Source organism: Lepidochelys kempii, chromosome 2 (genome assembly GCF_965140265.1).
Source record: "Lepidochelys kempii isolate rLepKem1 chromosome 2, rLepKem1.hap2, whole genome shotgun sequence".
NCBI lineage: Eukaryota > Metazoa > Chordata > Testudines > Cheloniidae > Lepidochelys > Lepidochelys kempii.
The window spans coordinates 194,983,157-195,010,931 of NC_133257.1; the positions used below are offsets into that span (position 1 = coordinate 194,983,157).

Here is a 27,775-nt window from a genome sequence, read left to right on the forward strand (position 1 = left end):
GGGTGAACCTGTGCCAGGAATGAGAATAGACGGGAACTTATGCCGAGAAAATAAAGCACTCCCACCCTCAACCAAATGAAGGGCAAGAACAAAGTAATGTCTTCTAGAAGCTTGTGGGAATAACCAGACCTACCATAGCTTAATACTCAGAAACAAAATGTCATTTAAAACAGAAACTCCCTTGCCTCCAGCTCTATGAAAGCCCCTTTAAAATGCTGTTCCCAACAAGTTCCCATACTGGAACTGGTCCATCTTTTTGGGTGGGTCTGAACAGTTTCTCTTGTTGCAGCAAAATCTTTGATGTGAACAAGAGCACTGTCCACTCAGTCACATGAGATTCTCTTGTCAGTTTTTAAAATGATCAGCTCAATGTTTGGGATGTGAATTAACAACCAGACTATTATATTTATGCTCTGCTCTCCATCTAATGATGTATCCAGAATCAGAAAGTAATAGACTGAAAAGCCTGGTGGTGCAAAACATTTTTTTAAGTTAGTCTTGTAAGCAGCCTCACCTCCCTCTTACTGAAAATGACAGAATAAAATAAACCCTGTATAACAATTCACTAGTGACGAAGACTCAAATTCTGATTGTACACCCAAAGAAGTTCTACTGAACAATCAAGAAAAAATAAAAATTTGGCAGGGAAAGATTTTTTCATTTCAAACTCTCAGTTGAATGGTTTCAGAAGATCGTATTCCTCTATATATTGACAATGTTAATGTATAGCATTTATTATACCTTAATGAGCGTTATCCCAACAGCTTTCTTTGGTACCCGTCCTGTGATCTCATCGCAGATCTTATGAATAAACTGGTGAGGAATGACAAAGACCAACAAGTCTGCATCTTGCACAGCTTCGTTAAGATTTGGAACGGCAACCTGTACAATTATGGGAGAAAAAGGGAGTTGAAACAAAAGAATTTAAAAGAAATTAATTCTATTAAAAAGTTCTCTAAAAATAATCTAGAAGAGCTTTCTGAGAATGATCATTTCTATCATGCTATATCAATAAGAGGAAAAAAAACCATGCACGTTACAATTCCTAAAAATGCAAAAGCATCAAATGCTTTCAAGCCAGCCAAAGACCTATTGGGCCAAATTTTGAAAGGGGCCTTTCCCCACCTTCTAATATTGTGGACACAATCAACTGTACCTGAAAATGACAGAATTTAAACAGCTAATTACCAAATTTGCAAGAGCAAATGATGTTTGCATCTACAAATCAGAGTTCAGACAGCTAACTAACTAACATTCACAACCTAATTGATTGAAATGCAAAATTAGAGCCTGTTTTTGATTTGCCAAACCAGCAGCTAGGGAAGAGACAAACAGTCTAATACACTACTCCACTCAGAAGAATGAGGCCTGGTCTACATCTAAAACTTAGGTCGACCTAGCTACATTGCTCGGGGCTGTGAAAAATTCACACTTAGAGATGTAGTTAAGCCAACCTAAGCACACTGTAGACCTAGCTACCACCTCTCGAGGGGGTATATTTACTACAGTGATGGAAAAAACCCTTCCCTGTTGCTGTAGCAAGTGCCTACATTACATTGCTACAGCACTGCAGCACCACAGCTGTGCCACCGTAGAGCTTGTAACAGAGACATGTCCTGTTTAAATAAACAAAACAAAACTTTCACCAGGCCCTCTTACATCTGTTTCCTGATGTTCTATGTTTGATTCTTAAAAGGTTTTGTTTTTCAAGAAGATGACCAGCTTCCAAGCCACTTGCCAGATTTCACTCTTTTCCAACAAGTGATGAGGACGTTAAAGTAGTCCTCATGTTTAACCACATTTGAAATAACAGAGGCACCAAAAATGAGTTCTGGGGCTGCACAGTGGCCTCTGCAAACACTAGTTATGGAGGTAATAAACATGAGCAACCTAGATAGCACCAAAGTTTCCTTGGCCTATGACAAAAGGGAAATAATAAAATGCCTAGGGAGGTTGTGTAATCTCCATCACTGGAGATTTTTAAGAGCAGGTTAGACAAACACCTGTCAGGGATGGTCTAGAAAATACTTAGTCCTGCCGTGAGTGCAGGGGACTGAACTAGATGACCTCTCCAGATCCCTTCCAGTTCTAGGAGTCTATGATTTACTTCAAATTAGGAGACTGGTGCAGTGTTTAGGTTTCAATGGCACCAACAGAACCGTAATCTAGCTACGGGCTGTTTTTAACCCATAGGTTTTTCTACTAAATTGTCAGTTGCTGCTCTCTCCTCCTACTTCTAGCTCTTTCTGGGCCAGATTCACGATTGCCCACCACACTGTGTTGTCATCGTGGCATCTCTCTCCTAGCTATTGCAGGCAAAGTTCTGGCGTGGAAGCTTGCAACTCTCCTTCTGCCCCTGTCAGAAGAAATTTTTACCGGAGTCACAGAGTGGCTTCCATCCATGTTGTGGAACTGTGGATATGATCTTCACAGCATGGCAGCTGCAGGAAAAGTGTCAGGAGCAAAACCAACCACTGTACATGGCTTTTATTGATTTAACTACAGCCTTTGATTCAGTGAATCGCCATGCCCTCTGGACTGTACTCACTTAAGATTGGATGTCCTGATAAATACATCAATGTCCTAAAATTGCTTCAGGATAACATAAAAGCGACGGTTCTGAGCAGCACTGGCTCCCAGAGCAAACCTTTCTAAGTACAAACAGGAGTAAAACAAGGCTGTATCATCGCTCCAACCACGTTTGCAGTTTTTATTGCCGTCATTCTTTACCTAGTTGCTGGGAAGCTTACAGCTGGCATTGAAATCACTTGCAGAATGGACGGAAAGCTGTTCAGACTTAGCAGGCTGAAAGCCAAGAGTAAGATCTCCACATCATCTATTGTGGAACTTCAGTATGCTGATGACAACGCAATCTTTGCCCACTCTGAAAAAGATCTTCAAACTATCCTGAATGGGTTTGCCGATGCTTACGCATGTCTTGGTCTCACTCTTAATATCAAGAAGAGTGAAGTGCTCTCCAAATGAGGTATCACATGCCCCAGCTACCAAAAATCAGTGGAGTGGCACTGGAGAATGTCGATCACTTCTTCTACCTTGGAAGTCATCTTTTATCCCAGGCAGATATTGATGCAGAATTTCAACATCGCCTGAGCTGTGCCAGTGTAGCTTTCTCTCATTTACGGCACAGGGTTTTTGAAGGTCACGACATTTGAACAGACACCAAGCTTCTTGTTTATCAAGCAGTTATTCTCCCAACACTATTGTACAGGTCTGAAACTTGGACAACCTATAGACACCACTTGAAAAAGTGCTTGAGAGGCACCATCAACGCTGCCTTCGTAAGATTCTGAAGATCAAATGGGAAGACAGGTGCACCAATATTAGTGTCCTGGAAGAGGCAAAGACCTCCAGTATCGAGGCAATGATCATCCGTCAGCAATTCCACTGGACTGGTCACATTGTCCGGATGCCAGACCACTGCCTCCCAAAACAGGTCCTGTTCTCTCAGCTGAAAGAAGGGTACCGTAACCTGGGTGGATAACGGAAGCGATATAAAGGTCTTACTGAAGGACAACCTAAAAAAGTGTAATATTGACATTGACACTTGGGAGACACTTGCCCAGGATTGCTTAAAATGGAGTGAAGTCCTGCATGATGGTCTCCTGCATTTTGAACTTGTTCGTCAACAAGCTGAAGAGGACAAGAGGTGCAGAAAGAAGGAGAGACTGACTTCCAGTCATGGTCAACAGCCTCCTGCTGAGCCTGAAAACATCTGCCTGCATTGCAATAGAACTTGTGGTTCAAGGATTGGCCTTATTAGCCACCTGAGGATCCATAACTCTCATGGAAGATGATCATACTTGGTAACGAGTGATCGCCCATCATCATCATCATCATGATGTTATTTATACCAGTGCAAACTGAGTGAAAAATGCCACCATTTAGCTTTGGCAGCACTTGACACTGGCATAAATGACTACTAAAGTGAACAGCTTTTATATAATTCAATGCAGCTTTCAGTAGTGAACTTCCAGAGGGTCTGAAATCCCACCTTTCTTCCAAACTTGCCAAAATTGAGGCCAAATCTTTATGCTAGTTATGGGCAAAGGCATTAAATCTATTATTTTCACATGTTTGCATATATACACAATATAGCATATGGTGCCATAAAGTCACCGAAGGGGCAAATCTATTACAAGATTATGTTAGTGATCAACTACCTTAGAGAGCTCAGCTGTTCGGAACCCTTGATTGTGCCCACATCATTAACAAAATAGTTGGAGTTTGACAAAAAGTGAATGAGACAAACTCCTACCTCACTTTTGAGTATAAACAATTTTTATATATATATATATATATATACACACACACACACACATACATACACACACACACACTATAGATACATCTATATCTACATATATAGGCCAAGTTTAGCTTCCAAGTCTTACCACATTTTCTGGCAGCTTGTATCCAGGGAGATATTTTACATTTTCATGTTCATTATTTATGATATCTGTCAGTTTTCTCCCATTAATATTTTCCTCAAAGACCCACATTTTCACTGTGGAAGCAAACTTTTGCATATTTTTTACATTATTGCCTATTATTTTGGCAACAGCAGAGCCCCTGTAGGAAAGAAAACAGAAAAAGAAGATATTCTAAAACGATAGTAATGTTCTGGGAAAAAAGTGCACTTCACACACACACCTACCATCCTACCCACCTCCAAAATACCCAGGCAATTGGTCCAATTACTATCTAAAAAATTTGAACTAGTAAAAGGGGTGGGGGGGGAAGGAATCAACTAATCATTCATATATTTTGCTTTTGCTCAAACAAATACAGTCAGAAAAGAGCTCAGTAGACTGAAAAGTTTACTCATACCCCTCTAATTGCTCCTTCTGCTCATCAGACATCCAGGGGGAGTTCAATAATTTCATATGGACAAATTCAAAAGGATTATATTTTTCAATGGAGTGGTAAGAAGCTACACACAACTTCTACATAGCTCAAAAAATCAATTTAAAGAAAGAAATGATGGGTCAGCAAGTTTTGTAAAATCATCTTCCCTGTGGTGAGAAGATTTCTTTTGGCAGGGGGCACTAACCCATCAATTTCTGAAGAACAGAGTCTGTGTTACTGTAGGCAATTTACCTCACCAATCTGTCGTTTCAGTTTTCCTGTCTCTGCAATGGAAATAATATTTAATATATCACAAGGTGTGTTGTGTGTAAAGTGTTTTGAGATTCTTGGATGGAAGGGGGTATAAAACACGAAGGTTTTCTTTTTAGTACTGTTTTAAATAAAGACTGTTAAGTTTCTCTCTTCCATCTTAATCTCCACTAAGTATTTTGCAAACATTGTTGATAGAGAAATACAGTGTTAATTCCAGCTCAGCCTAAATGTGCATATGTTTTTTGTTTTGTTTGTTTATTGTACTGTACCATACACTGACTAGCCTAAAGTCTTTCCATTAGGGCTGTCAAGCGATTAAAAAAATTAATCGCGATTAATCTCGCGATTAAAAAAATTAAACACAATTGCATGATTAATCATACTTTTAAACAATAGAATACCATTTATTTAAATTTTTTTGGATATTTTCTACATTTTCAAATATATTGATTAAATTACAACACAGAATACAAAGTGTACAGTGCTCACTTTATATTTTTCTTTACAAATATTTACACTGTAAAAAAAATAGTATTTTTCAAGTCACCTAACACAAGTATTGTAGTGCAACATCTTGATCATGAAAGTTTAACTTACAAATGTAGAATTATGTACAAAAAAAAACTGCACTCAAAAATAAAACCATGTAAAACTTTAGAGCCTACACATTCACTCAGTCCTCCTTCTTGTTCAGTCAATCGCTCAAACAAGTTTGTTTACATTTGCAGGAGATAACGCTGCCCACTTCTTGTTTACAATGTCACCTGAAAGTAAGAACAGACATTTGGATGGCACTCTTGTAGCCAGCATCACAAGATATTTATGTGCCAGATGCACTAAAGATTCATATATTCCTTCATGCTTCAACCACCATTCCAGAGGACATGCATCCATGCCAATGACAGCTTCTGCTCGATAACGATCCAGGGCAGTGAGGACCAACAAACGTTCATTTTCATTATCTGAGTCAGATGCCACCAGCAGAAGGTTGATTTTCTTTTTTGGTGGTTCAGGCTCTGAAGTTTCCGCTTCAGAGTGTTGTTCTTTTAACTCTTCTGAAAGCATGCTCCACACCTCATCCCTCTCAGATTTTGGAAGGCACTTCAGATTCTTAAACCTTGGGTCAAATGCTGTAGCTATCTTTAGAAATCCCACATTGGTACCTTCTTTGTGTTCTTTCAAATCTGCAGTGAAAGTGTTCTTAAAACAAACAACCTGTGCTGGGTCGTCATCCAAGACTGCTATAACATGAAATATATGGCAAAATGCAGGTAAAACAGAGCAGGAGACATGCAATTCTCCCCCAAGGAGTTCAGTCACAAACTTAGTTAGTTTTTTTTTTTTTCCTTCCTCCCAATAAGCAGCATCAGCATGGAAGCATGTCTTCTGGAATGGCGGCCAAAGCATGAAGGGGTATACGAATGTTTAGCATATCTGGCACGTAAATACCTTGCAATGCCTGCTGCAGAAGTGCCATGCAAATGCCTGTTCTCACTTACTGATGACATTGTAAATAAGAAGAGGACAGCATTATCTCCTGCAAATGTAAACAAACTTGTTTTTCTGAGCAACTGGCTGAACAAGAAGTAATATAAAGTGAGCACTGTACACTTTGTATTCTGTGTTGTAACTGAAATCAATATATTTGAAAATGTAGAAAAACATCCAAATATATTTAACAAATTTCAATTGGTATTCTATTGTTTAACAGTGCAATTAAAAGTGTGATTAATCACAATTTTTTTTAATTGTGATTAATTTTTCTTAGTTAATTGCATGAGTTAACTATGATTAATCGACAGCCCTACTTTGCATACGTGCAGTGTGTACTGCTCACACCACACGTTTCATTATTGTTTAAAGTTAGATGGTTTGGACTTTCTCTTTTCCTTCTTAAACTGTAATAAGAATAAGCTGGTCATTCATTTTCTGTGATCAGGAAGACCTGAAATGTGGCTTCTCTGCTTCCTATTTCATTGTAATGTGACAAGAACTGAACTAGAAGTAAGTTGGGCAAAGTCACAAGAATGACACCAGGAATCTAAATGCCATAAATAGAGTGAGATAGCAACTCCCCACCCCTGTTTTAACCAACACACAAATCAGCACACTCAGACTTCCTACAATTGATAACATGGAATCTGAAGTCCATTCCTCATCTTGGGTTGACCTAGAGAGCATTCATGACATTACCAAGCAAAATAACTGGTATGCTTACTGATTTGTTTCTAGTTAGATTCTTCTGGCAGCATTGGTCAAGCTGTAATATTTTGTGCCTATAGTAGTTCAATTGCACAGGAAAACCCAGTACATGCTTCTCAATCACAACAGGAACACCTTCCAAGTGAAAGCTAACAGCACTCAGATCATTAAATAAGGTAACTCAATTTCAAAGGGCAATATTCTTCCTTGGTGCAAGTGCAAAGTTCTGGCCAGGAACAAAGACCTGTTTAATGCAGGGCTCTGGGATTCTTTGCTGTGGGAGGGTCCTAGAGTTCAGGCTGCAGCTAAAGTCAGAACATCTACACCGCAGTTAAACAGCCCCCGAGTCCAAGCCCCATAACCCAAGTCAGCTGGCACAGGCCAGCTGTGGGTTTTTAATTGGAGTGCTGTGTAGACATACCCAAAGAGGGCAATTGGGGACTATCAAGGTAACTCACCAGGATGCAGTGCTGACTTTTTTTAAGTGACATTGCAGTAGAAGGAAAGTGTGGAAACTGTCAGAAAGAAGAAGGTTACAGGTGGTTCAGTTTGTTAATCATTACAGAGTCCATCTAAAGAGCCCTATGTTACAGGCAATTTGACACATGTGGCGAAATCCACGAGAGGTGCTGCAGTATGAGATTTTTTGGGAGCACTTCTTTCTCCTATGCAAAGTTACTAAAATTCTTGAATGTTGTATTTTGTGCAGGGTGGATAAAAAGATTTTTTTATTTAAATTGGATTTTTTTGATAAAATGCTTTTTGCGGAAAAACTCTCTAAAGATAGTTTTAATTAAGATGCATTATAGCTCAAAGATCTCTCATCATGGAATAGGGATTATAAATTCTAATTCTATAGTATGAGACAATATACTCATGTAATTTTAAGAAAAGTTTTGTAAATAAGTTCCAATAGTTCATGGATTAGGGACCCAATTTTATGGGGTTCCAAGGGCTTCTGTACAGGTTATTTAGATTAATCTTTCTATCTGCCCAGTGTGACCCAGTGCTCAGTCTAGAAGATACCATCAGAGATGCTTAGTTTTGCAGTTCTCAAACTGTGAATTTGTGTCTCCAGAGATAACATGCTTGTCAATAGCAAAAATGTTTTTAAATATATAGATGTGAGAAATAACAGACCTCAACCCTATTGTCCCTCTGCATATTTGTGTACACAGAGTCAATCCCTTACCTCTCTCTAAAAGTATAAAGTTTCAAATAGTTCAATGAATAGAAGATTGTTGGAATAGATCTGGACAAGGAGAAGAAGTCTGGAGATAAATGTGAGAAGGGAGGGACAGGCAGTAGAAACAAAAGTGAAACTGTTTGAGCAGCATATTCAAGAAGCCTTGAGGTCTTTCTGGATGTGGTCTTCATTGATTTGAGATCTACCATACCATTGTCTCACTGTAAAAGAGACCCAATTTGGGAATATTTTAATGACATTCCTCTACCTGTGCTTAAGAAAGGCATGTGTGCAACATGCAAACAGTGCAACAAAGAAATGCAAGGCCTGGTTGCCCAAATGAAACAACATAATGAGAAGTGTTCCTTCTCAGGAGAAATGATGATGAAAGGAACATGTCTGAACCTGCAGGATCTTCAGGTTGGTGAACTTTTTTATTTCACACTTCTTTCTTAAGGACTGCCTCTCTTCCTTCTGGACTATTCTTGAATTCTCACATTTGAACAAAAAAAAAAAAAATTGTTGCTCACTAAGACCAGGATACAGTCCACCCAAGAGTGCAGATGTCGCCGGCAAATTGCCGGATAAAGTGTATGAAAGAGAAATTGAGCAGTGTGCAAAAGGTCTAGAGGGTAAAATTGTTAATCTGAGTCTTGATGGGTAGAGCAAAGTCCACAATGATACTGTTGTATGTGCTTGTGTGACAACAGAAGAAGGGAATGTCTTCCTTACAGAAACAATTGATACATCAGGAAATGCACATACAGCAGAATACTTACAAGAAGTAGCAGTAAAAGCTATAACAAATTGTGAAAAAAAAAATTCAAATGTCTAGTACGCAGTTTGGTCACAGACAATGCTGCAAATGGATCCAAAATGAGAAGAAATTATTTAGAAGAGAGTCCCAAGCTAATAGCATACAGCTGCAGTGCTCATTTGATGCACCTCCTAGCTAAAGACTTCAGTGTTCCCAAAATACAGGCTAATGATGTTGAAATTGCAAATACTTCCATAACAACCACTTTGCAGCAGCTGCTCTGAAAAAAACTGGGAGGAACCAAGCTAACTCTCCCACAAGACGTGCAATGGAACTCAGTAGTGGACTATTTTGAGCACTATATCAAGAACTGGCCGAATCTGATGACAGTTTTTGAACAAAATCGTGAAAAAATAGATGCCACTGTCACAGCCAAACATTGGGCTTAAGAGAAATGTTGAACACGTGCAGGAAACCCTGAAGCCTATTGCTGTAGCCTTGAACAAAATGCAGGGAAATAGCTGTTTTATTGCTGATGCTGCAGAAATCTGGAAAGAACTGAGTGAGCTCTTAAAAAGAGAAATATGCAATGACAGACTTAAATTACAAGCATTATAAAACGAATGGAACAAGCACTATCTGCAGCTCATTTTCTTGCAAATATTCTCAATACTCGGTACCAGGGTCAAACTTTAACTGCTGAAGAAGAGGAGCTGGCTATGACATGGACATCCAGGAATCATCCCTCCATAATGCCAACTATAATAAACTTCAGAGCTAAGGGTGAACCATTCAAGAAATATATGTTTGCTGATGATGTTTTAAAGAAAGTCACACCAGTGACCTGCTGGAAGTCACTTAATCACTTCAATAGTCTCTGAATCCAAGCACTTATCTCACTTTTAACAGCAGTAGCTTCTTCTGCAGGTATAGAAGGAATATTTTCTTCCTTTGGCCTAATTTGTTCCAAATTGAGAAATCTTCGGGACCTGAAAAAGCAGGCAAGCTTGTTTTTCTTTTCCAGATTATGAACAAACAGGAAACGAAGGGGAAGACAACTGAGTTAGCTGCAGAAGCCAATATTTTAAGTTTCTCATGTTGACTTGGCTGACAGTCAATTTAATTGTTTTTTTAATAGTTAAATGAAATATTTTAAACAATTTTAACAAAAACAAACATGATTTTAAAAAACAATGTTTAACTAAATTCAAAAATTCATATGCTTGTTTTGTTGAAATATTATATGTTTGCTGTTGAAGAAAAAAAATCCAGAATGCATAATATTGTTGTTTTAGTTAAATAAAACAATTAAAATGTGTGTCTGGTGATGTTCTCCTCCTAATACAGCATGGCAAGAAAATCCTCCTAATATTAATGATTAACCCGTTGAATTGGAGATAGGTCACCTCCCAATTACTTCAGAAATATCTGCTTTAATTACGTTTGGGAAATGAAATAACCAAACAATCATTCATTTTCTGATATAGCTGTAAAACTAATCTGAAAAGTTTTCAAAATAAATCGCTTGAAAAATGTATAGCGTCAACCTTCTAAAAATGAAACCTACATCTATCTCTGAGTTGTGAAGTATATTTATTAAAGTTATAATGCAACAAGAATGCACGTTTATGTAGAAATCCATGATTAAATGGAGTCTTCCTGACTAGTGATTTAAATCACGATTTAAATCAAATCCACCCTGATTTTGTGTCATCATGCATGTCAAGTTTGCACAATCAAATGAATTAAGCTCCATTCCTGCAAACAGTCTTGAATTCAACAGAGTACTCACATGCATAAAAAAAACTGCTTCTTGTATCACTGGTATTCCTTTAATCTAGACTTTTTAAAAAATATATATATATATAAAAACAGAACAAGATCCAAGACATGAAAGATCCTGACTAAGACCCTGATCCAGCAAACACCTACACCTATGAGTATTTCCACTGAGTTCATTGTTCATAAGCATTTGCAGAATCAGGGTACTAGGCCCCAGTTCATGGCAGCACTTAAATACATACTTAATTTTAAGCATGTGATTAAGTGCTGCACTGAACTGAGATGCTTTCCTGAATCAGGGTCTTAGTCAAGATCTCTCAGTTCTTGATTCTTGTGGGGGGAAAAATAATCTGGATTATAGAAATACTCGTGATGAAATAAGTGGTTAGAACATAGTTGCTTATCAAAACATTTCCTAGATTAAAATATTTTTCTTTCTTCTATCTCTTCATAGACAACTTACTTTCCCTTTAAGTGATGTGTGGCAAACTGTTATCCCAATAAATTTGGCCCAAAAGATAATGACAATTCCTACCACCAAAAGCACAATCTCTTCTTCTCACAATTTAGCAGATATGATTATTTTGCCCTCCAAATATCTGTGAGCATATACATGGGCCTGGAGACACATGGAACGAGCAGGCAGACGCCACTCTACTGCCAGTGGTGGGCGGGGCCCCAGGCCATTGTAAATCGCCCCGGGGATGCACAGTGGGGGAGCGCCCAGGGTCTGCAGCCAGGGCCAAGGGAGAGACCTGGCCCCAAAATTGCTGGAGTCCTACGGACCACGTTGTGGAGGTTCTCAGGCTGCAGATGACCTGGAGGCTGGGAGTTTGAGACCCCTAATGTAGGGAATTGAAGTCCATCTGACCTCAACTCCCCTTTCTTGATATTAAGAGATTACTGATACACTATACTGTCCAGTGTCCTGTAATTCATTTGGAAAGATGCATTGGCAAACAATTTGTATGAAAGACACTATATAAAATAAAATTATATTTCATCATTTTGGGGGCTGAGTTCTTCAAAGCTAAAATCTTTCAGGCAACATAATCAGCTGAAAATGAGCAGAATCTTTAAACTCTTTGCCAGCTGATATCAGAGCTGATAGAAGTGGGCACACAACAGATGCCAGGTTAAAAACAGCCTATTGTAACTTCTGTATTGAAAAGTTTAACTTACATGGGGGACAAATCAGTGTGCCAGATTCTCTAATTTGTTACACCATTGACTTTCAGGGGAGCATCTGATGAGGAACTAGAGTAATGGAGTGCGGGATCAGGAGCAGTGTAGCCAAAGTTTGCTCTTCCTGTATGGTTGGGGCAACACTGCCACATTCTTCCTCTTCAAAGTTAACAGAAGTAAAATACATCCTAATTAAACTTAAACACACATATCCTAAACCAAACTGACTCTACAAAAACAAACACCGCATCCTGGATTTTCCACAAATTGACAACCGGATTTGGAAAGATTCCCAGAAGCAATACACGAAGTAGGTTTAACTGAAACTAGAGATGAGCAGAACACCTTTGGCCAGATTTTGCAAAAATGAAACCTAATGCGTGGTTCTGATCCCCTAAAGTTCTGCCGGGATTTGGGGGGGTGGGGAGGGCAGAATATTAGGACAAGTGGTGCTGGTGTCTCCCTCACTAAACTACCTGTTATTTATCCAGCACAGCAAGTGCCTTACAGACACGTCAGAGACATTGAGTCTGATTCTCCCCTGGCTTGCACCTTGCTGCAGACATTTACACCCCCTTTCAGAACGGTACCACTTCAAACCCACTCTAGTCCGGTACCAGTGCTTCCCTGCGTGCAAGCCAGAGACCATCAGGCCCGGTGGCCTTGCCACAGAGCTTCCTGAGGCGGGGAAACCCTCCACCCCTACAGGGGGAAGGCTGTACGCCCAGGCGTAAAATCCATCCCCACAGGGCAGGCTTGCCGCCCCCGCCCCCGCCAGAGAGCGCAGAGCGGCTCCGGCCGACGCCCTCTCCACGCGTTGGCGAAGGTTTCTCTGCCCCCACAAGAGGCACGGCCGGGGAGGAGGCGGCGAGGGGCACGGCCGTAGGCGCCACAAGCGAGGGCGCGCTGCGCTGCGGGCAGCCGCACTCACCAGTTCCCCGAGCCCACGATGCAGACCCTCAGCGGCGCCGAGACCAGAGCCATGGCGGGCGCCGCCCCGCGAGCCTCGCCGCCGGGTCTCCGCAGGCTGGGGCGGCAGCGGCGAGCGCCTCCCGGCCATGCACCGGAGAGAAAGCCCGGCGCACGCCGCCCGTCCTTCGGGGCTCACACGCTGCCGCTCCCGCGGCTTGCTGGGAGCTGTAGTCCATGCCCCGGCGCGGCTGCAAAGCGGAGTACACTGGCTTCCGAGGGCGCGCTCTGCTTGCGAGCCGGGCGATGGAGGGCGGGGCCGGCAGGATCCAGGATGGTCTCATATACATCCTTTCCCAGAGCAGGGCCATGTTCATTCTTGGAGCTGCGGGGGTCAAGAGCATCCTTCCCCGCAAAAAACCAGGCAACCAATCACGGTCTCATGTCAGCTGTTGGCCAAGGAGAGCTGGATGGGGGGGGGGACTCCCTTTTTCAACCAGGGTGATAGGCTGCCCTAAGATCAGGGCTGGTTTGGTCATTATGTAGAAACAGGCGTTTTGCCCTCTTTTCAAAGTATTAATATAGTTGGATACTAAGATGAGAGAGGACTAAGGGAGATGTGATAGAGGTCTATAAAATCATGAATGGTGTGGACAAAGTGAATACAGAAATATTATTTACCTTTTCCCAGAATACAAAAAATAGGAGTCATCCAATTAAATTAGTTGGTAGCAGGTTTAATACAAATAAGAGGAAGTACTTTTTCACACAGCGCACAAATAACTGGGTTCAAAAAAGCATTAGGTAAGTTCATGGAGGATAGGTCCGTCAATGGCTATTAGCCAAGATAGTCGGGAATGTAACCCCATGCTTCCAACCCCAGGAATGTAAACCTCTTGACAGTCAGAAGCTGGGAGGGGAAGACAAGGGTGTATCACTCCAACTGCCCAGTTCTGTACACTCCACCTAAAGTTCGGACACTGGACACTGTTGGAGACATGATACTGGGCTGAATTGACTGTTGGTCTGACTCAATTTAGCAGTTCTGATTTTTATTTTACATTCATATCGTCTTTTTATTTTACATTCATATCGTGCCTTTCATCTCAAAGAATCCCCAGATTCATTACAACATATGGTGCAAGGGCCATCCATTATAGATCCAGATGCAGTACTGGGGCCTATAACTACAACACCAATGAAATGCAGCCATCTCTGGGGCAAGGGGTGGCAAATGTTTATCAAAAAACATTCAACACAACAGTGAAGAAAAAACAGATTAGCCAAGGCCACCTGAGGAAGCCCCTGCTCTTACAGAAAGTGCTATAAGATCTTTTATGTTCAAGAACAGCAGATAATTTTTAGGTCTCATCTGAAAGAAACATAGAATGCTTGGTACCCACTTCATTTCTGTAGCTCAGAAAGCAGAAGGGCTGGGATTTGAACCTGTAATTCCAGGAGGTCTATGCTTGAAAAGCACAAGAGTAATATATAGTTTTGTATGCTGTGCTTAATGTAAATCATATAGAGGGAGAGAGTAATAAACAAAACGACCATTACATAGCCTTCTGTCTGAAGGATATGAAACCAAATATTTGCTATGTTTAAGTGGTTCAGTGCTCCATTTTTGTTTTGTTTTGTTTTCTGAAGTTGTTCATCCACATTTTTCCCCTAGGTCCTTCCTCTCATTTCACTCATGCTGATGAAAAAGACCTCATGGAATAAATGTCGCAGTATTGGGAAGGACAGAGACAATTTCCATGAAAGCTGATAGAGAGCCTTAAGAACACTCATTAAGTTCCAAGTTAGCTCCTGTGCACAATCCGTGCTTATCTAGCTCAATTTGTGTTAGCTATTCTATATCTAAGATGCTTTGACATCTCAGTGCTTATGAGAAGCTGTCTCTTTGTCAAATCCCCTAATCAAGGATCCAGGGAAAGAAACCAGATCTCAGATTTGAATGAATAGAACCCTGCACCACCAAAAAAATGTGACAATACAAAAAACGTAGGAGGATTAACTATAACAGAGGACTGTTTCATTTAGACATTTATGTCTGTGTTGGCAAAGCAAATAATTAAAGACCAATAAGCAACTATTTGGAAAACTAAGGTTAAGTGAAAGTCACATTTTTCATTGAAAACAATACTACACATAACTATCAATAAACACTATCATGAATACAGCATAAAATTTTCCTCATAATTTTGTTCTTTTGGTGTTCTCTTTCCAAAGTGTGTGTGTTCAGTGCAAGATCTTAATCTCTTTTTATGTTTAAATGCCTAATTATGTCACTGGAAGCTATTAAAGTGTTGAAACACCCAAACATGTAGTTTAAATTCTCCAGCTGATTTTTTAAACATTCCTCCTTAACACAGGCCATTGTGCGACAGTGGAAAATGCCAGAGGTGTGTGTCTTCTTTAAGAAGATAATCTCTATAGCTCAGCTATGTGTGCAGATTAGGTAGAAGAGAAGAGGGTTATACGATGGCCTCTGGGGGATGAAGATGATTATTTAACATTTTTATAAGCCATCACAGACTTGTGCTAGGCACCTTATGGACAGATATGAAGAGAAAGTCCCTGTCTGAAGAGTTTGCACACCAAACAAAAAGAGAGAGGAAGGGATGAGTTAACTGAACACAGGAGTAAGCATCGGTCTGGTTAGTTTCACAATTTTTGTCTGATTTTTGTTTTTAATAGTTCCATTCCTGCAAGAGGTCAGGAAGCTCTTGGAGAGCAGGGACACAGTAAGGCTAGCAAGGGCCAAGAGCTGCAAACAGTTTTGAGACCGTGTCTACACTAGAGGGCTTACAGCGGCACAGCTGTACCAATGCAGCTGTGCCACTGAAAGATATTCTGTGTAGCTGTTCTCTGCTGAGGGGAGAGAGCTCTCATGTTGACATAATTAAACCACCCCCAAAGAACAGCAGTAGCTATGTCGGTGGGAGAGCACTTTCTGCTGACATAGCGCTGTCCACATTGACACTTGTCAGTGTAACTTATATCTCTCAGAGGTGTGTTTTTGTCACACTCCTGAGCGACATAAATTATACCGACAAAAGTGCTAGTGTAGACATAGAGCCTGACACTTTCTCCCAGCCCAGGCTCACCAACTCCCTCCCTCAACCACCCATTGCCTCCACCTCTCTCACATAATCTACTGTCCCACCTACAGATGCTCCGTGTTCCTACATTCTCTCATTCTATAATCCCTTCACTCATTTTTGTATTCAAATGCTTTCTCTATATTCACCTCTTCATCCCCACTCTTGTCCCAATCCCCCTCTCTCCCTTTGGATGACTATCCATTCTGTGTTTTAAGAGATTACTAGAATTTAGTGCCTAATGTTCCATAACTCACACCCATTAAGGAGCTATTGAGAAGAAATTTATTGTCATTCACTGTGATACAAATCAGAATTCTGTACCATGAATGAACATTGTGAGGTGGTGTCTTCTAAAAAATAAGCTTCTCCTCTTGAGCATCCTCTCAGCAGCACCATACAGGTATAGGACAAGACAAGCAGGTGTCTAGCAATGCATACCCTGTCCTGATCCTGGAATCCATGTGGCAACTTGGCCTCCCTTTGATCCAAGTTTCAAGGTTTCCTGTGCCTCCTCCCAGCCCAGATCTGTCCACCTCTAGCTAGAGAGGTCTTTTAAAGAGGAAATGTTAGAAGTGTAATTGAGCTTAAAGAAGAGTAGGCATTATTTACTTAGACCATGTCTACACACTGGAGCCTATACCAAAATAGCTAGACACAACCTACACCTGCTGAAGTGAAGAAACAAACTGACAGAGCCAGAAGAGTATCCAGAAGTCACCTACTACAGGACAGGCCCAACAAAGAAAGTAACAGAATGCCACTAGTCGTCACTTTCAGCCCCCAACTAAAACCTCTCCAGTGCATCATCAAGGATCTACAACCTATCCCGAAGGATGACCCATCACTCTCACAGATCTTGGGAGACAGGCCAGTCCTTGCTTACAGAGAGCCCCACAACCTGAGGCAAATACTCACCAGCAACCACACAACAAAAACACTAACCCAGGAACCTATCTTTGCAACAAAGCCCGTTGCCAACTCTGTCCACATATCTATTCAAGGGACACCATCATAGGACCTAATCACATCAGCCACACTATCAGAGGCTCGTTCACCTGCACATCTACCAATATGATATATGCCATCATGTGCCAGCAATGCCCCTCTGCCATGTACACTGGCCAAACCGGACAGTCTCTACGCAAAAGAATAAATCAAACGTCAAGAATTTTAACATTCAAAAACCAGTCGGAGAACACTTCAACCTTCCTGGACACTCAATTACAGACCAAAAAGTCGCAATTATTCAACAAAAAAACTTCAAAAACAGACTTCAATGAGAAACCACAGAACTGGAATTAATCTGCAAACTGGACTCCATCAAATTAGGCTTGAATAAAGACTGGGAGTGGATGAGTCATTACATTAACTAAAAACTATTTCCCTATGCTAATTTTCCCCCTACTGTTACTCACACCTTCTTGTCACTTGTTGAAATGGGCCATCCTGATCATCATTACAAAAGTTTTTTTTCCCCTGCTGATAATAGCCCACCTTAATTGATTGGTCTGTTAAGAGTTGGCATGGCAACCCCCATTTTTTCATGTTCTCTGTATATCTATACATCTTCCTACTGTATTTTCCACTGCATGCATCTGATGAAGTGGGCTTTAGCCCATGAAAGCTTATGCTCAAATAAATTTGTTAGTCTCTAAGGTGCCACAAGTACTCCTTGTTCTTTTTGTTGACAGAAGCATTCTTCCTTGTTGTGTCTACTCTAGCATAGCTAGATCAGTGGAGGGTGGAATTTTCATGTCTTTGAGCAATGAAGCTATGTTGACCCAAATTTTAAGTCTAGATGGTCTAGATAATACTTAATCCTGCCATGAGTGCAGGGGACTGGACTAGATGGCCTCTCGAGGTCCCTTGCAGTCCTATGATTCTATGAAGTCTAGACCAGGCCTTAGTATCTGTAGCCATTTTTCTGCAGAACAAAAAGACTACATGCAATTCTGGCTAAAGATTTTAATCAAACCAGACGTGGATCCTGAGATAGCCTTTCCTCTAGGATGCTGACTACATTAAGTTTCCTACTGAAGATATTAATGAAACTAGACTTGGAACCTTCCTGAGATAAACTGTAATGTACTAGCTAGTGTGTATGTGTATCACTGCTCTAGCTGGATAGAACGAATGCCAATCCCAGGTATGTGTCATTAACCCAAATATTATTACAGTTAGGGAGATTCTCCTTTAATTCAAGTGATAGTACCCTGTGCTTCAGGGATAGAAGAAACCTAACTTTCAATCTTCATTTATTAATATGAAATCATGAATGGACAAAAAATATATTACCTCAGGCACCTTGTCACTTTAATATCCTGGGACCAACACTGTAGAAATTAAATTGAATCAGGTACACCAATGCATGTATTTGGAATGCAAAGTGCAGGGATCAGAGACTATCTGCTGGTTTAGTTTAAGAAAAATAAATTAATTTAATCATGCATGCGCTGGTGTACAGTTAATACAGCATGTCCAAGAAGAATAAGAAATAGTGGGAGAAAGGGCTCTCTGCTTTAAGATGGAAATGTATAGTTGGAATATGTGGCCTTTTCAGCTCAGCTAAGCTGCAGCTCGGGATGGTTTGCTGAAACACAGCTTTAAGCATTGAAGTCACACGTGTATAAAGTAGGGTTGTCAATTAATCACCATTAACTCATGATTAACATAAAAAAATCATGATTAAAAATTAATCATGATTAATCACACAGTTAAACAATGGGATACCAATTAAAATTTATTATTTTGGATGCTTTTCTACATTTTCAAATATATCAATTTCAGTTACAACACAGAATACAAAATGAACAGTGCTCACTTTATATTCTTTTTTATTACAAATATTTGCACTGTAAAAATGATAAACAAAATAAATAGTATTTTTCAATTCACCTCATACAAGTAGTGTAGTGCAATTTCTTTATCATGAAAGTGCAACTTACAAATGTAGGGATTTTTTTTGTTATATAACTGCACACAAAAATAGAACATAGGCGTCAAGTTTCTGATCTGTTGGAGGGTGCTCCCACCCAGTTCTGCACAGACCCTGCCCCACTCTACCCTTTCCCCCAATGCCCCACCCCCACCCTGCTTCTTCCCACCCCCACCCAGTTCCGCCTCCTCCCCCGAGCGTGCTGCGCCCTCACTCCTCCCCCACCCCAGCGCCTCCTGACGCTGGGAAATAGCTGATTTTCGGCAGGCGGTAGGCGCTGGGAGGGAGAGGGAAACGCTGATTGGTGGGGCCCACCAGCAGGCAAGAGGCACTGTGGGGAGGGAGAGGCACTGATAGGAGGGCTGGCGGTGGGTGCTAAGCATGCACCGTTTTTTCCCCTGTGGGTGCTCTAGCCCCGGAGCACCCACAGAGTCGGCGCCTATGCAAAAGAATGTAAAACTTTAGAGTCTACAAGTCCATGAAGTGCTACTTCTTGCTCAGGCAATCGCTAAGAAAAATAAGTTTGTTTACATTTACGGGAGATAATTCTGCCCACTTCTTAATTACAATGTCACCTGAAAGTGGGAACAGGCATTTGCATGGCACTGTTGTAGTTGGTTTCGCAAGGTATTTACGTGCCAGATGTGCTAAAGATTCATATGCCCCTTCATGCTTTGGCCATCATTCCAAAGGATATGCTTCCATGCTGATGACGCTCATTAAAACATGATGTGTTAATTAAGTTTGTGACTGAACTCCTTGGGGAAGAACTGTATGTCTCCTGCTCCTGCACTGTTTTACCTGCATGCTGCCATATATTTCATGTTACAGCAGTCTCAGATGATGACCCAGCACATGTTGTTGTTTGTTTTAAGAACATTTTCACTGCAAAATTTGACAAAATGCAAAGATACCAATGTGAAATTTCTAAAGATAGCTACAGCACTCGACCCAAGTTTTAAGAATCTGAAGTGCCTTCCAAAATCAGAGAGGCATGAAGCATGCTTTCAGAAATCTTAAAGAGCAACACTGATGTGGAAACTACAGCACCCGAACCACCAAAAAAGAAAATCAACCTTCTGCTGGTGGCATCTGACTCAGATGCTGAAAATGAACATGCATCGGTCTGCACTGCTTTGGATCATTATCGAGCAGAACCCGTCATCAGCATGGACACATGTCTTCTGGAATGGTGGTTGAAGCATCAAGGGACATATGAATTATCTTCTGCAAATGTAAACGAACTTGTTTGTCTGAGTGATTGGCTGAACAAGAAGTAGGACTGATTGGACTTGTAGGCTAAAGTTTTACATTGTTTTATTTTTGAATGCAAGGTTTTTTTGTACATAATTCTACATTTGTAAGTTCAACTTTCATGATAAAGTGATTGCACTACAGTACTTGTATTGGGTGGATTGAAAAATACTATTTCTTTTGTTTTTTACAATGCAAATATTTATAATAAAAATAAAGTGAGCACTGTATACTTTGTATTCTGTGTTGTAATTGAAATCAATGTATTTGAAAATGTAGAAAACATCCAAAAATATTTAAATAAATGGTATTCTATTAACAACGGTGTGATTATTTTTTTTAATCACCCAATTAATCGCAATTAATTTTGAATCGCTTGACAGCCCTAGTATAAAGTTCATTTTCTGCACAGTGAAAATACAACTTTGTGATTGAAACACTGACCCACATTCTTCTCATAGTTATATGGATCATGCAACCATCTTGAACCCACATAGACAAGAGCAGGATTAGACCTAATGATACCTTTTCTAAATTGCTGATCTTTGTACTAAGATACAGATCCTGCTAACTTATCATTTGAGCAGTCCCAGGGACTATTCACATGAGCAGAGTTGTGCAGGATCATGGGATAAGGCCTTAAAAAGTTGTAAACAACAGAAGAATCATTTAACAACCCCCTGTGACTCTGCACCACAAATTCTTCATAGAAATATTGTTGTGATATGTATATGGCATAATTAAGATATGTTTTATACAAGATGGGTCATGTGAGGTGTCAAGGCTCCTTCCCCACTCTGAACTCTAGGGTACAGATGTGGGGACCTGCATGAAAACCCCCCTAAGCTTATTTTTACCAGCTTAGGTTAAAACTTCCCCAAGGTACAAACTATTTAACTTTTGTCCCTGGACTTTATTGCTACCACCACCAAGCGTCGAACAAATACAACAGGGGAAGAGTCCACTTGGAAACTTCTTTCCCCCCCAAAATCCCCCCAAGCCCTACACCCCCTTTCCTGGGGAAGGCTTGCTAAAAATCCTCACCAATTTGCATAGGTGAACACAGACCCAAACCCTTGGATCTTAAGGACAATGAAAAAGCAATCAGGCTCTTAAAAGAAGGATTTTAATTAAAGAAAAAGTAAAAGAATCACCTCTGTAAAATCAGGATGGTAAATGCCTTACAGGGTAATCAGATTCAAAACATAGAAAAGGAGTACTTGTGGCACCTTAGAGACTAACCAATTTATTTGAGCATAAGCTTTCGTGAGCTACAGCTCACTTCATCGGATGCATACTGTGGAAACTGCAGAAGACATTATATACACAGAGACCATGAAACAATACCTCCTCCCACCCCACTCTCCTGCTGGTAATAGCTTATCTAAAGTGATCACTCTCCTTACAATGTGTATGATAATCAAGTTGGGCCATTTCCAGCACAAATGGACTGGCAAGGACTGGCCTGTCTCCCAAGATTTGTGAGAGTGTTGGGTCATCCTTCAGGATAGGTTGTAGATCCTTAATAATGTGTTGGGAGACAGGCCAGTCCTTGCCTACAGACAGCCCCCCAACCTGAAGCAAATACTCACCAACCACCACATACCACACAACAGAACCACTAACCCAGGAACCTATCCTTGCAACAAAGCCCGTTGCCAACTCTGCCCACATATCTATTCAGGGGACACCATCACAGGGCCTAATAACATCAGCCACACTATCAGAGGCTCATTCACCTGCACATCCACCAATGTGATATATGCCATCATGTGCCAGCAATGCCCCTCTGCCATGTACATTGGTCAAACTGGACAGTCTCTACGTAAAAGAATAAATGGACACAAATCAGATGTCAAGAATTATAACATTCATAAACCAGTCGGAGAACACTTCAATCTCTCTGGTCACGCAATTACAGACATGAAGGTCGCTATCTTAAAACAAAGAAACTTCAAATCCAGACTCCAGCGAGAAACTGCTGAATTGGAATTCATTTGCAAATTGGATACTATTAATTTAGGTTTAAATAGAGACTGGGAGTGGCTAAGTCATTATGCAAGGTAGCCTATTTCCCCTTGTTTTTTCCTACCCCCCAGACGTTCTGGTTAAACTTGGATTTATGCTGGAAATGGCCCACCTTGATTATCATACACATTGTAAGGAGAGTGATCACTTTGGATGGGCTATTACCAGCAGGAGAGTGAGTTTGTGTGTGGGGGAGGGGTGGGGGGCGGCAGAGGGTGAGAAAACCTGGATTTGTGCTGGAAATGGCCCAACTTGATTATCATACACATTGTAAGGAGAGTGATCACTTTAGATAAGCTATTACCAGCAGGAGAGTGGGGTGGAAGGAGGTATTGTTTCATGGTCTCTGTGAATATAATATCTTCTGCAGTTTCCACAGCATACATCCGATGAAGTGAGCTGTAGCTCATGAAAGCTTATGCTCAAATAAATTGGTTAGTCTCTAAGGTGCCCCAAGTACTCCTTTTCTTTTTGCGAATACAGACTAACACGGCTGTTACTCTGAAACCTGTCAAAACATAGAGAATCCCTCTAGGCTAAACCTTAAGTTACAAAAAGACACAAAAGCAGGAATATACATTCCATTCAGCACAACTTATTTTATCAGCCATTTAAACAAAACAGAATCTAACGTATATCTAACTACATTACTTACTGACTTTTTACAGGAGTTCTGACCTGCATTCCTGCTCTGGTCCCGGCAAAAGCAACACAGACAGAGAGAACCCTTTGTTTCCCCCTCTCCAGCTTTGAAAGTATCTTGTCTCCTTATTGGTCGTTTTGGTCAGGTGCCAGGGAGGTTGTCTTAGCTTCTTAACCCTTTACAGGTGAAAGGGTTTTTCCTCTGGCCAGGAGGGATTTAAAGGTGTTTACCCTTCCCTTTATATTTATGACATGAGATGTCATTGGAAAGATTATGATCTACTGAATGTGTTTATCCAAGAGGTATGCATGTATCATTTCTGTATCTGATGTTAGGAATACTGACTATGTAACAATTATGATTGTGTATGTATTTGGGGGAACGCCCACCAGACAGTAGGCAATCAGCCTCAATGTGCCATTAGGAAGAACAATAAGACTTGGAAGATACTAATCTCTCGCCTTCCTGAGAAGCTCCGGGGATGCTGATTTGACACTACAGGGTCACGTGATCGTGTCACCTGGTACTAGACCCCCATCTTGGGCTCTCAGTGTTTTTCCATTAACAGGAGGGGTGGGAAACAAAAGATTCCAGCCTTATTTAAAGCTGGGAAGTAAGTTACTCAAGACTCTTTTCTAATGCCTCCCTATCCAAGAAGGAAGATTGCTAAAAACACCTGGGCGGAAAGCTAGGGACTGAGATGGGGGTCTAGTCTGTAAGAAGAAATAACAGGAACTCTAAACTACAGAAACTCTGCAACCTGCCTAAAACAAAATTTGGGGTGAGCAATTATATTTTGTACCCTGTTTCTTGAGTGTATTAAGCTTAGTTTGTGTGTTTTGTTTTATTTGTTCAGTAATCTGCTTTGTTATGTTTGCTATTCCTTATAATCACTTAAAATTTACCTTTTGTAGTTAATAAACTTCTTTCTTGTTTATTTCAAAACTCAGTTTGTACAATTCATATCTCGGGGTGGAGGGTAGGGAGCAAAAACCTGCTCATATCTCTCTCCACAATAAGAGAGAGGGTGAATTTTTATGAGCTTGCACTCTGCAGATCTTTCTACATTATTTTGGGCTTATACCCCAAAGGAGGTGTGCATGTGAGTGCTGGTCATTCTCCTAGCTAAGTCCTCCCACACAAAGCTGATTTCAGTCTGTGTCTGCAGCTAGGTGTGGCCTTACCTGCATGTGTGCGCAGGAGACCGCTTGAGAGCCCAGCACAGCAAAACGAGAGCAAGGAAACCTGGGCTGGTGGAAAGGGTGGGCTCTGTGAGACCCCAGCACATCAGGTAGCGCCCCAGGAGTGGGTGGATTAACCCATCACACACACCCCCCCCCACAAGGTAGGTGTGTACAAAAGTGCAAATGATTAAAAATTACAAGACTGCTCGGAACTTCAAGAGGAAACCTTTCCAGGGCCCCTTAAAACAAAGGCAAACAACTTCTGTTATTCTGTGGGACTATGTTAAAAAATCAGATAAGATAAAAGAACTGTTTAGCTACAGTACATTAAACAATATGATTTTATATATTGTAAATGACAAGCAAAATTAATATTGCCAATACAATTTCAAGGTTACTAAATGTTAATGTAAAATTAAAAAAAAAAAAAGTAACTACAGCACCAACACCTACTAAATAAATTACATAGCATGTAGATTCAGATAGGATGTGTTTGGGGTTTTTTTCATAAATGCAACACCAACTGATGATGGGAGATATTTAAAAGGTTTGGAGTTCAGGTCCAGATAAGCACTCAGATGCTTAAATAATTATCTGAAGTTTATCTGTACTATCAAGATCTTGTGAGATCTTTTTTACAAAGCCCAGTTTCTTCTCTCCCCAAACTAGAGGCTCTTGCTCCACACTGCATACTGTATTTAATCTTGGGGATGAGATGGAGGGATAGCAAGACCCAGGCCTTCTCAGGCTTGTGTCTTTTTGGGGAGTGGATTGGACAGGTGGCCTGTTCCCTCCATCTGATCTTCTGTAGTGGGATCTGGTCCAACTTCCTCCTGGGAATAGCCCATTCTGATCTTACCTTTTAACAATTTAAGAGGCATTCCAAGGCTATGCTCCTGAAAACATCGAGAGATTGTGAAATCCGAAAGCATGCAAGCTCCAGCTCTTCGTGCATTGAGAATTGGTAATCTTGCTAAACTCTATACAGTATGTATGATCTAACAGTAAAATCAGCATTCAGAATTTTTGTTATCAGCATTTCAATAAAGAATGGAATGCTCTGGAAGAGGCTTTGTATCTGCCATGGCTAGTTTTTGGCTCAGAAGGAAAAGACTTTGTTTATCTCAGGGGTTCTCAAACTGGGTGTCAGGACTCCTCAGGGGATTGTGAAGTTATTACATGGGGGGTTGTGAGCTGTCAACCTCCATCCCAAACCCTGCTTTGCCTCCAGCATTTATAATGGTGTTAAATATATAAAGAAGTGTTTTTAATTTATAAGGGGGGGTTGCACTCAAACTTGCTATGTGAAAGGGATCACTAGTAAAAATGTTTGAGAACCACTGGTTTATCTTTACTGTAGATTATCAAAGTTCATCAAGGTGTTCCAACTCTCTACTCTATTATTCCACAGCAAAATCCATTTGAGATGAGTGCTTATGCAGACAACCCTCTAGAGCATTGATATGTACAGCAAATTTAGTATCCATAGTTACTGTGGCTGACTGAAGTAAATTTTTTAGGTTAGATTAAATCTGTATTCTCAACAAGCGCCAGGGAAGAGTGAGAGGCCAAGAGGTGCTGAGACAGCTTTCAAAGATGGCAGGCTGCCAACTTTAGTGCCTGTCTGGTAGGATTTATGTATTTAATAACAAAACTCTCCAAGTTCCTTGGTGTTATTTGTATGGGAATATGGAGATAACCTCTTCACAAGCCACAGTGTGACCTGAGTGGCAAGAACAAAGCAACACTTCTTGGTTAAATTTGCTCTAGTACCTGAGACACAGCATAGCTCTAGCTGGCAGGTATAACAATGAGAAATAACTGCAGGATCAGCTCCTAGGTGCAGTTCTCAACAGAAGCAGATTATGTCAAATATGTGAAACATGACTTTCATTTGAAATAAATAGCACGCTTTGGTGGGGAGGAGTCTTTTAAGACGAGAGGGAGCTGCTGTCACTTGAGTATAAGACCTGTTTGATTCTCAGCTGCTCTGGACCCACAAAAAATTGATAACCTATGAGATGGGGACTTTGCTGACTGACAATGTCCATTTTAGCTTCTGGCCCAGCTGAAGTCAATGGGATTAGAACAGGGAGATATTTGAGGTTTAGACAATGGTGACATTAAAATCAAGCTTTCAGTAAACTCTGTAAATACCTAGGACCTGAGAACTGACAACAAGATGAAACAAGTCTCCCATAAAGACAATTATAACACAGAAGTCTTCAATTTGAGGACTGGACCAATACAATATATGAATGAATCTCGTTAATTGTATATAATTTTCTGCACTATTGTAAAATTTATGGTATCTTTCAGAGGAAATAAAGTATGATGGAGTCTGTTAAAGATAGATTTTCCTATTCACTATGCCTAGAGATCACATACTAGCTTTAATTTCTTTCCCGGTACACTGTCCACCTCTGCCCAGTGCCTGGTATTTAGGGAAGGTAGACCTCTCTTGTATTAATTTGCATGGAATAAATGGGCGTGAAGAGTCAAGTGTGCTAATATGACCCTGTCACTGACCATCATTAAACAGTGTTGAACAAGGTTTGGGGTTTGATATACAGAGACCTCAGCCTGCTTAGTACCCTGGCAAACATCAATAAACATTGTTTTAACATTTTATTAAAGATACAGAAAGAGTTAAAGTGTAAAATATTAAGTAAGGCTTTCATTTAACCGCATTCCTTGTTCCCTTTCCTTTTAGCTGGAGAGGATCTTTAGAAAGAAAAGAAAAACCTTGTTTGACCATTCTTTAAATCAGTGGTAATCTTTTGCAGTCCACTGGACCCCTAAAAAATTTCAAATGGGGGTGGACCACAGGTTGAGAACCACTGTTTTAGATGGTATCAGAGATGGTAATTTGAGGAAAAGAAAAGAAGTGAGTTGAGGTGAACTGAAGCTGCCATTGTTGATATTGTTAAAGTCAAACCCATTTCCTAAAAAATAAAACAAAAACACACAAAAGGGGAAAGAGAAGAACAGCAAAGATAGAAAATGCAGCTTCTGTCACTGATGTTAACTCTCACTTGCAACCTTACTGCTGGAAAAACACAGGCCCAGCCCATGATCTTATCAGTCACTCTGAGATCTGACAAACTAGTATCATCACCAGACTGTCAAGGGCTTGCTTTTATCTGCATCTCTGGTTACAAGCTTACTGCCGCATTATAAAATATGCAGTCTTGGCTGACCGAGCCAGATTCTTATTAGACAGATGGTAAAAAGAAAAGGGTAAGAGAGAGAGCAGAAATAAGGTGAAGAAGGAAAAGACACTAAAGAACAGGTAACAAAGTCTCATATCCTGATGGTATTCAAGATTCAGCCAGAGCTGGTGGAAGTGGCGAAGTCATCTGAGTCTCACTCTCTGCCCCAGGCTGGTGAGAACATTTCTCAGGATCACGACAAAGGCGGCACAATGGTCTTCTGGGGGATCCTGGGGTCCCAGAGGGTGG

General features: G+C 40.6%; 1 protein-coding gene across 3 annotated transcripts in view; it reads right to left on the reverse strand.

Annotated features, from left to right (window-relative positions):
- The window catches only part of GPD1L (glycerol-3-phosphate dehydrogenase 1 like), an 87,619-nt gene that overhangs the window by 26,458 nt on the left and 33,386 nt on the right, over positions 1-27,775 (reverse strand). Inside the window, exons 1-4 of one of the 3 annotated variants that reach the window (XM_073333367.1) lie at positions 13,183-13,267; positions 12,249-12,410; positions 4,413-4,590; positions 742-882 (exon numbers count right to left, since the gene is read on the reverse strand). In XM_073333367.1, the coding sequence (XP_073189468.1) occupies positions 742-882; positions 4,413-4,590; positions 12,249-12,250 (321 nt within the window). In that variant the 5' untranslated portion in view covers positions 12,251-12,410; positions 13,183-13,267. Of the gene's footprint in view, positions 1-741; positions 883-4,412; positions 4,591-12,248; positions 12,411-13,182; positions 13,338-27,775 lie in introns of those variants that run through there. The other 2 variants (XM_073333366.1, XM_073333365.1) reach the window with 2 other exon arrangements.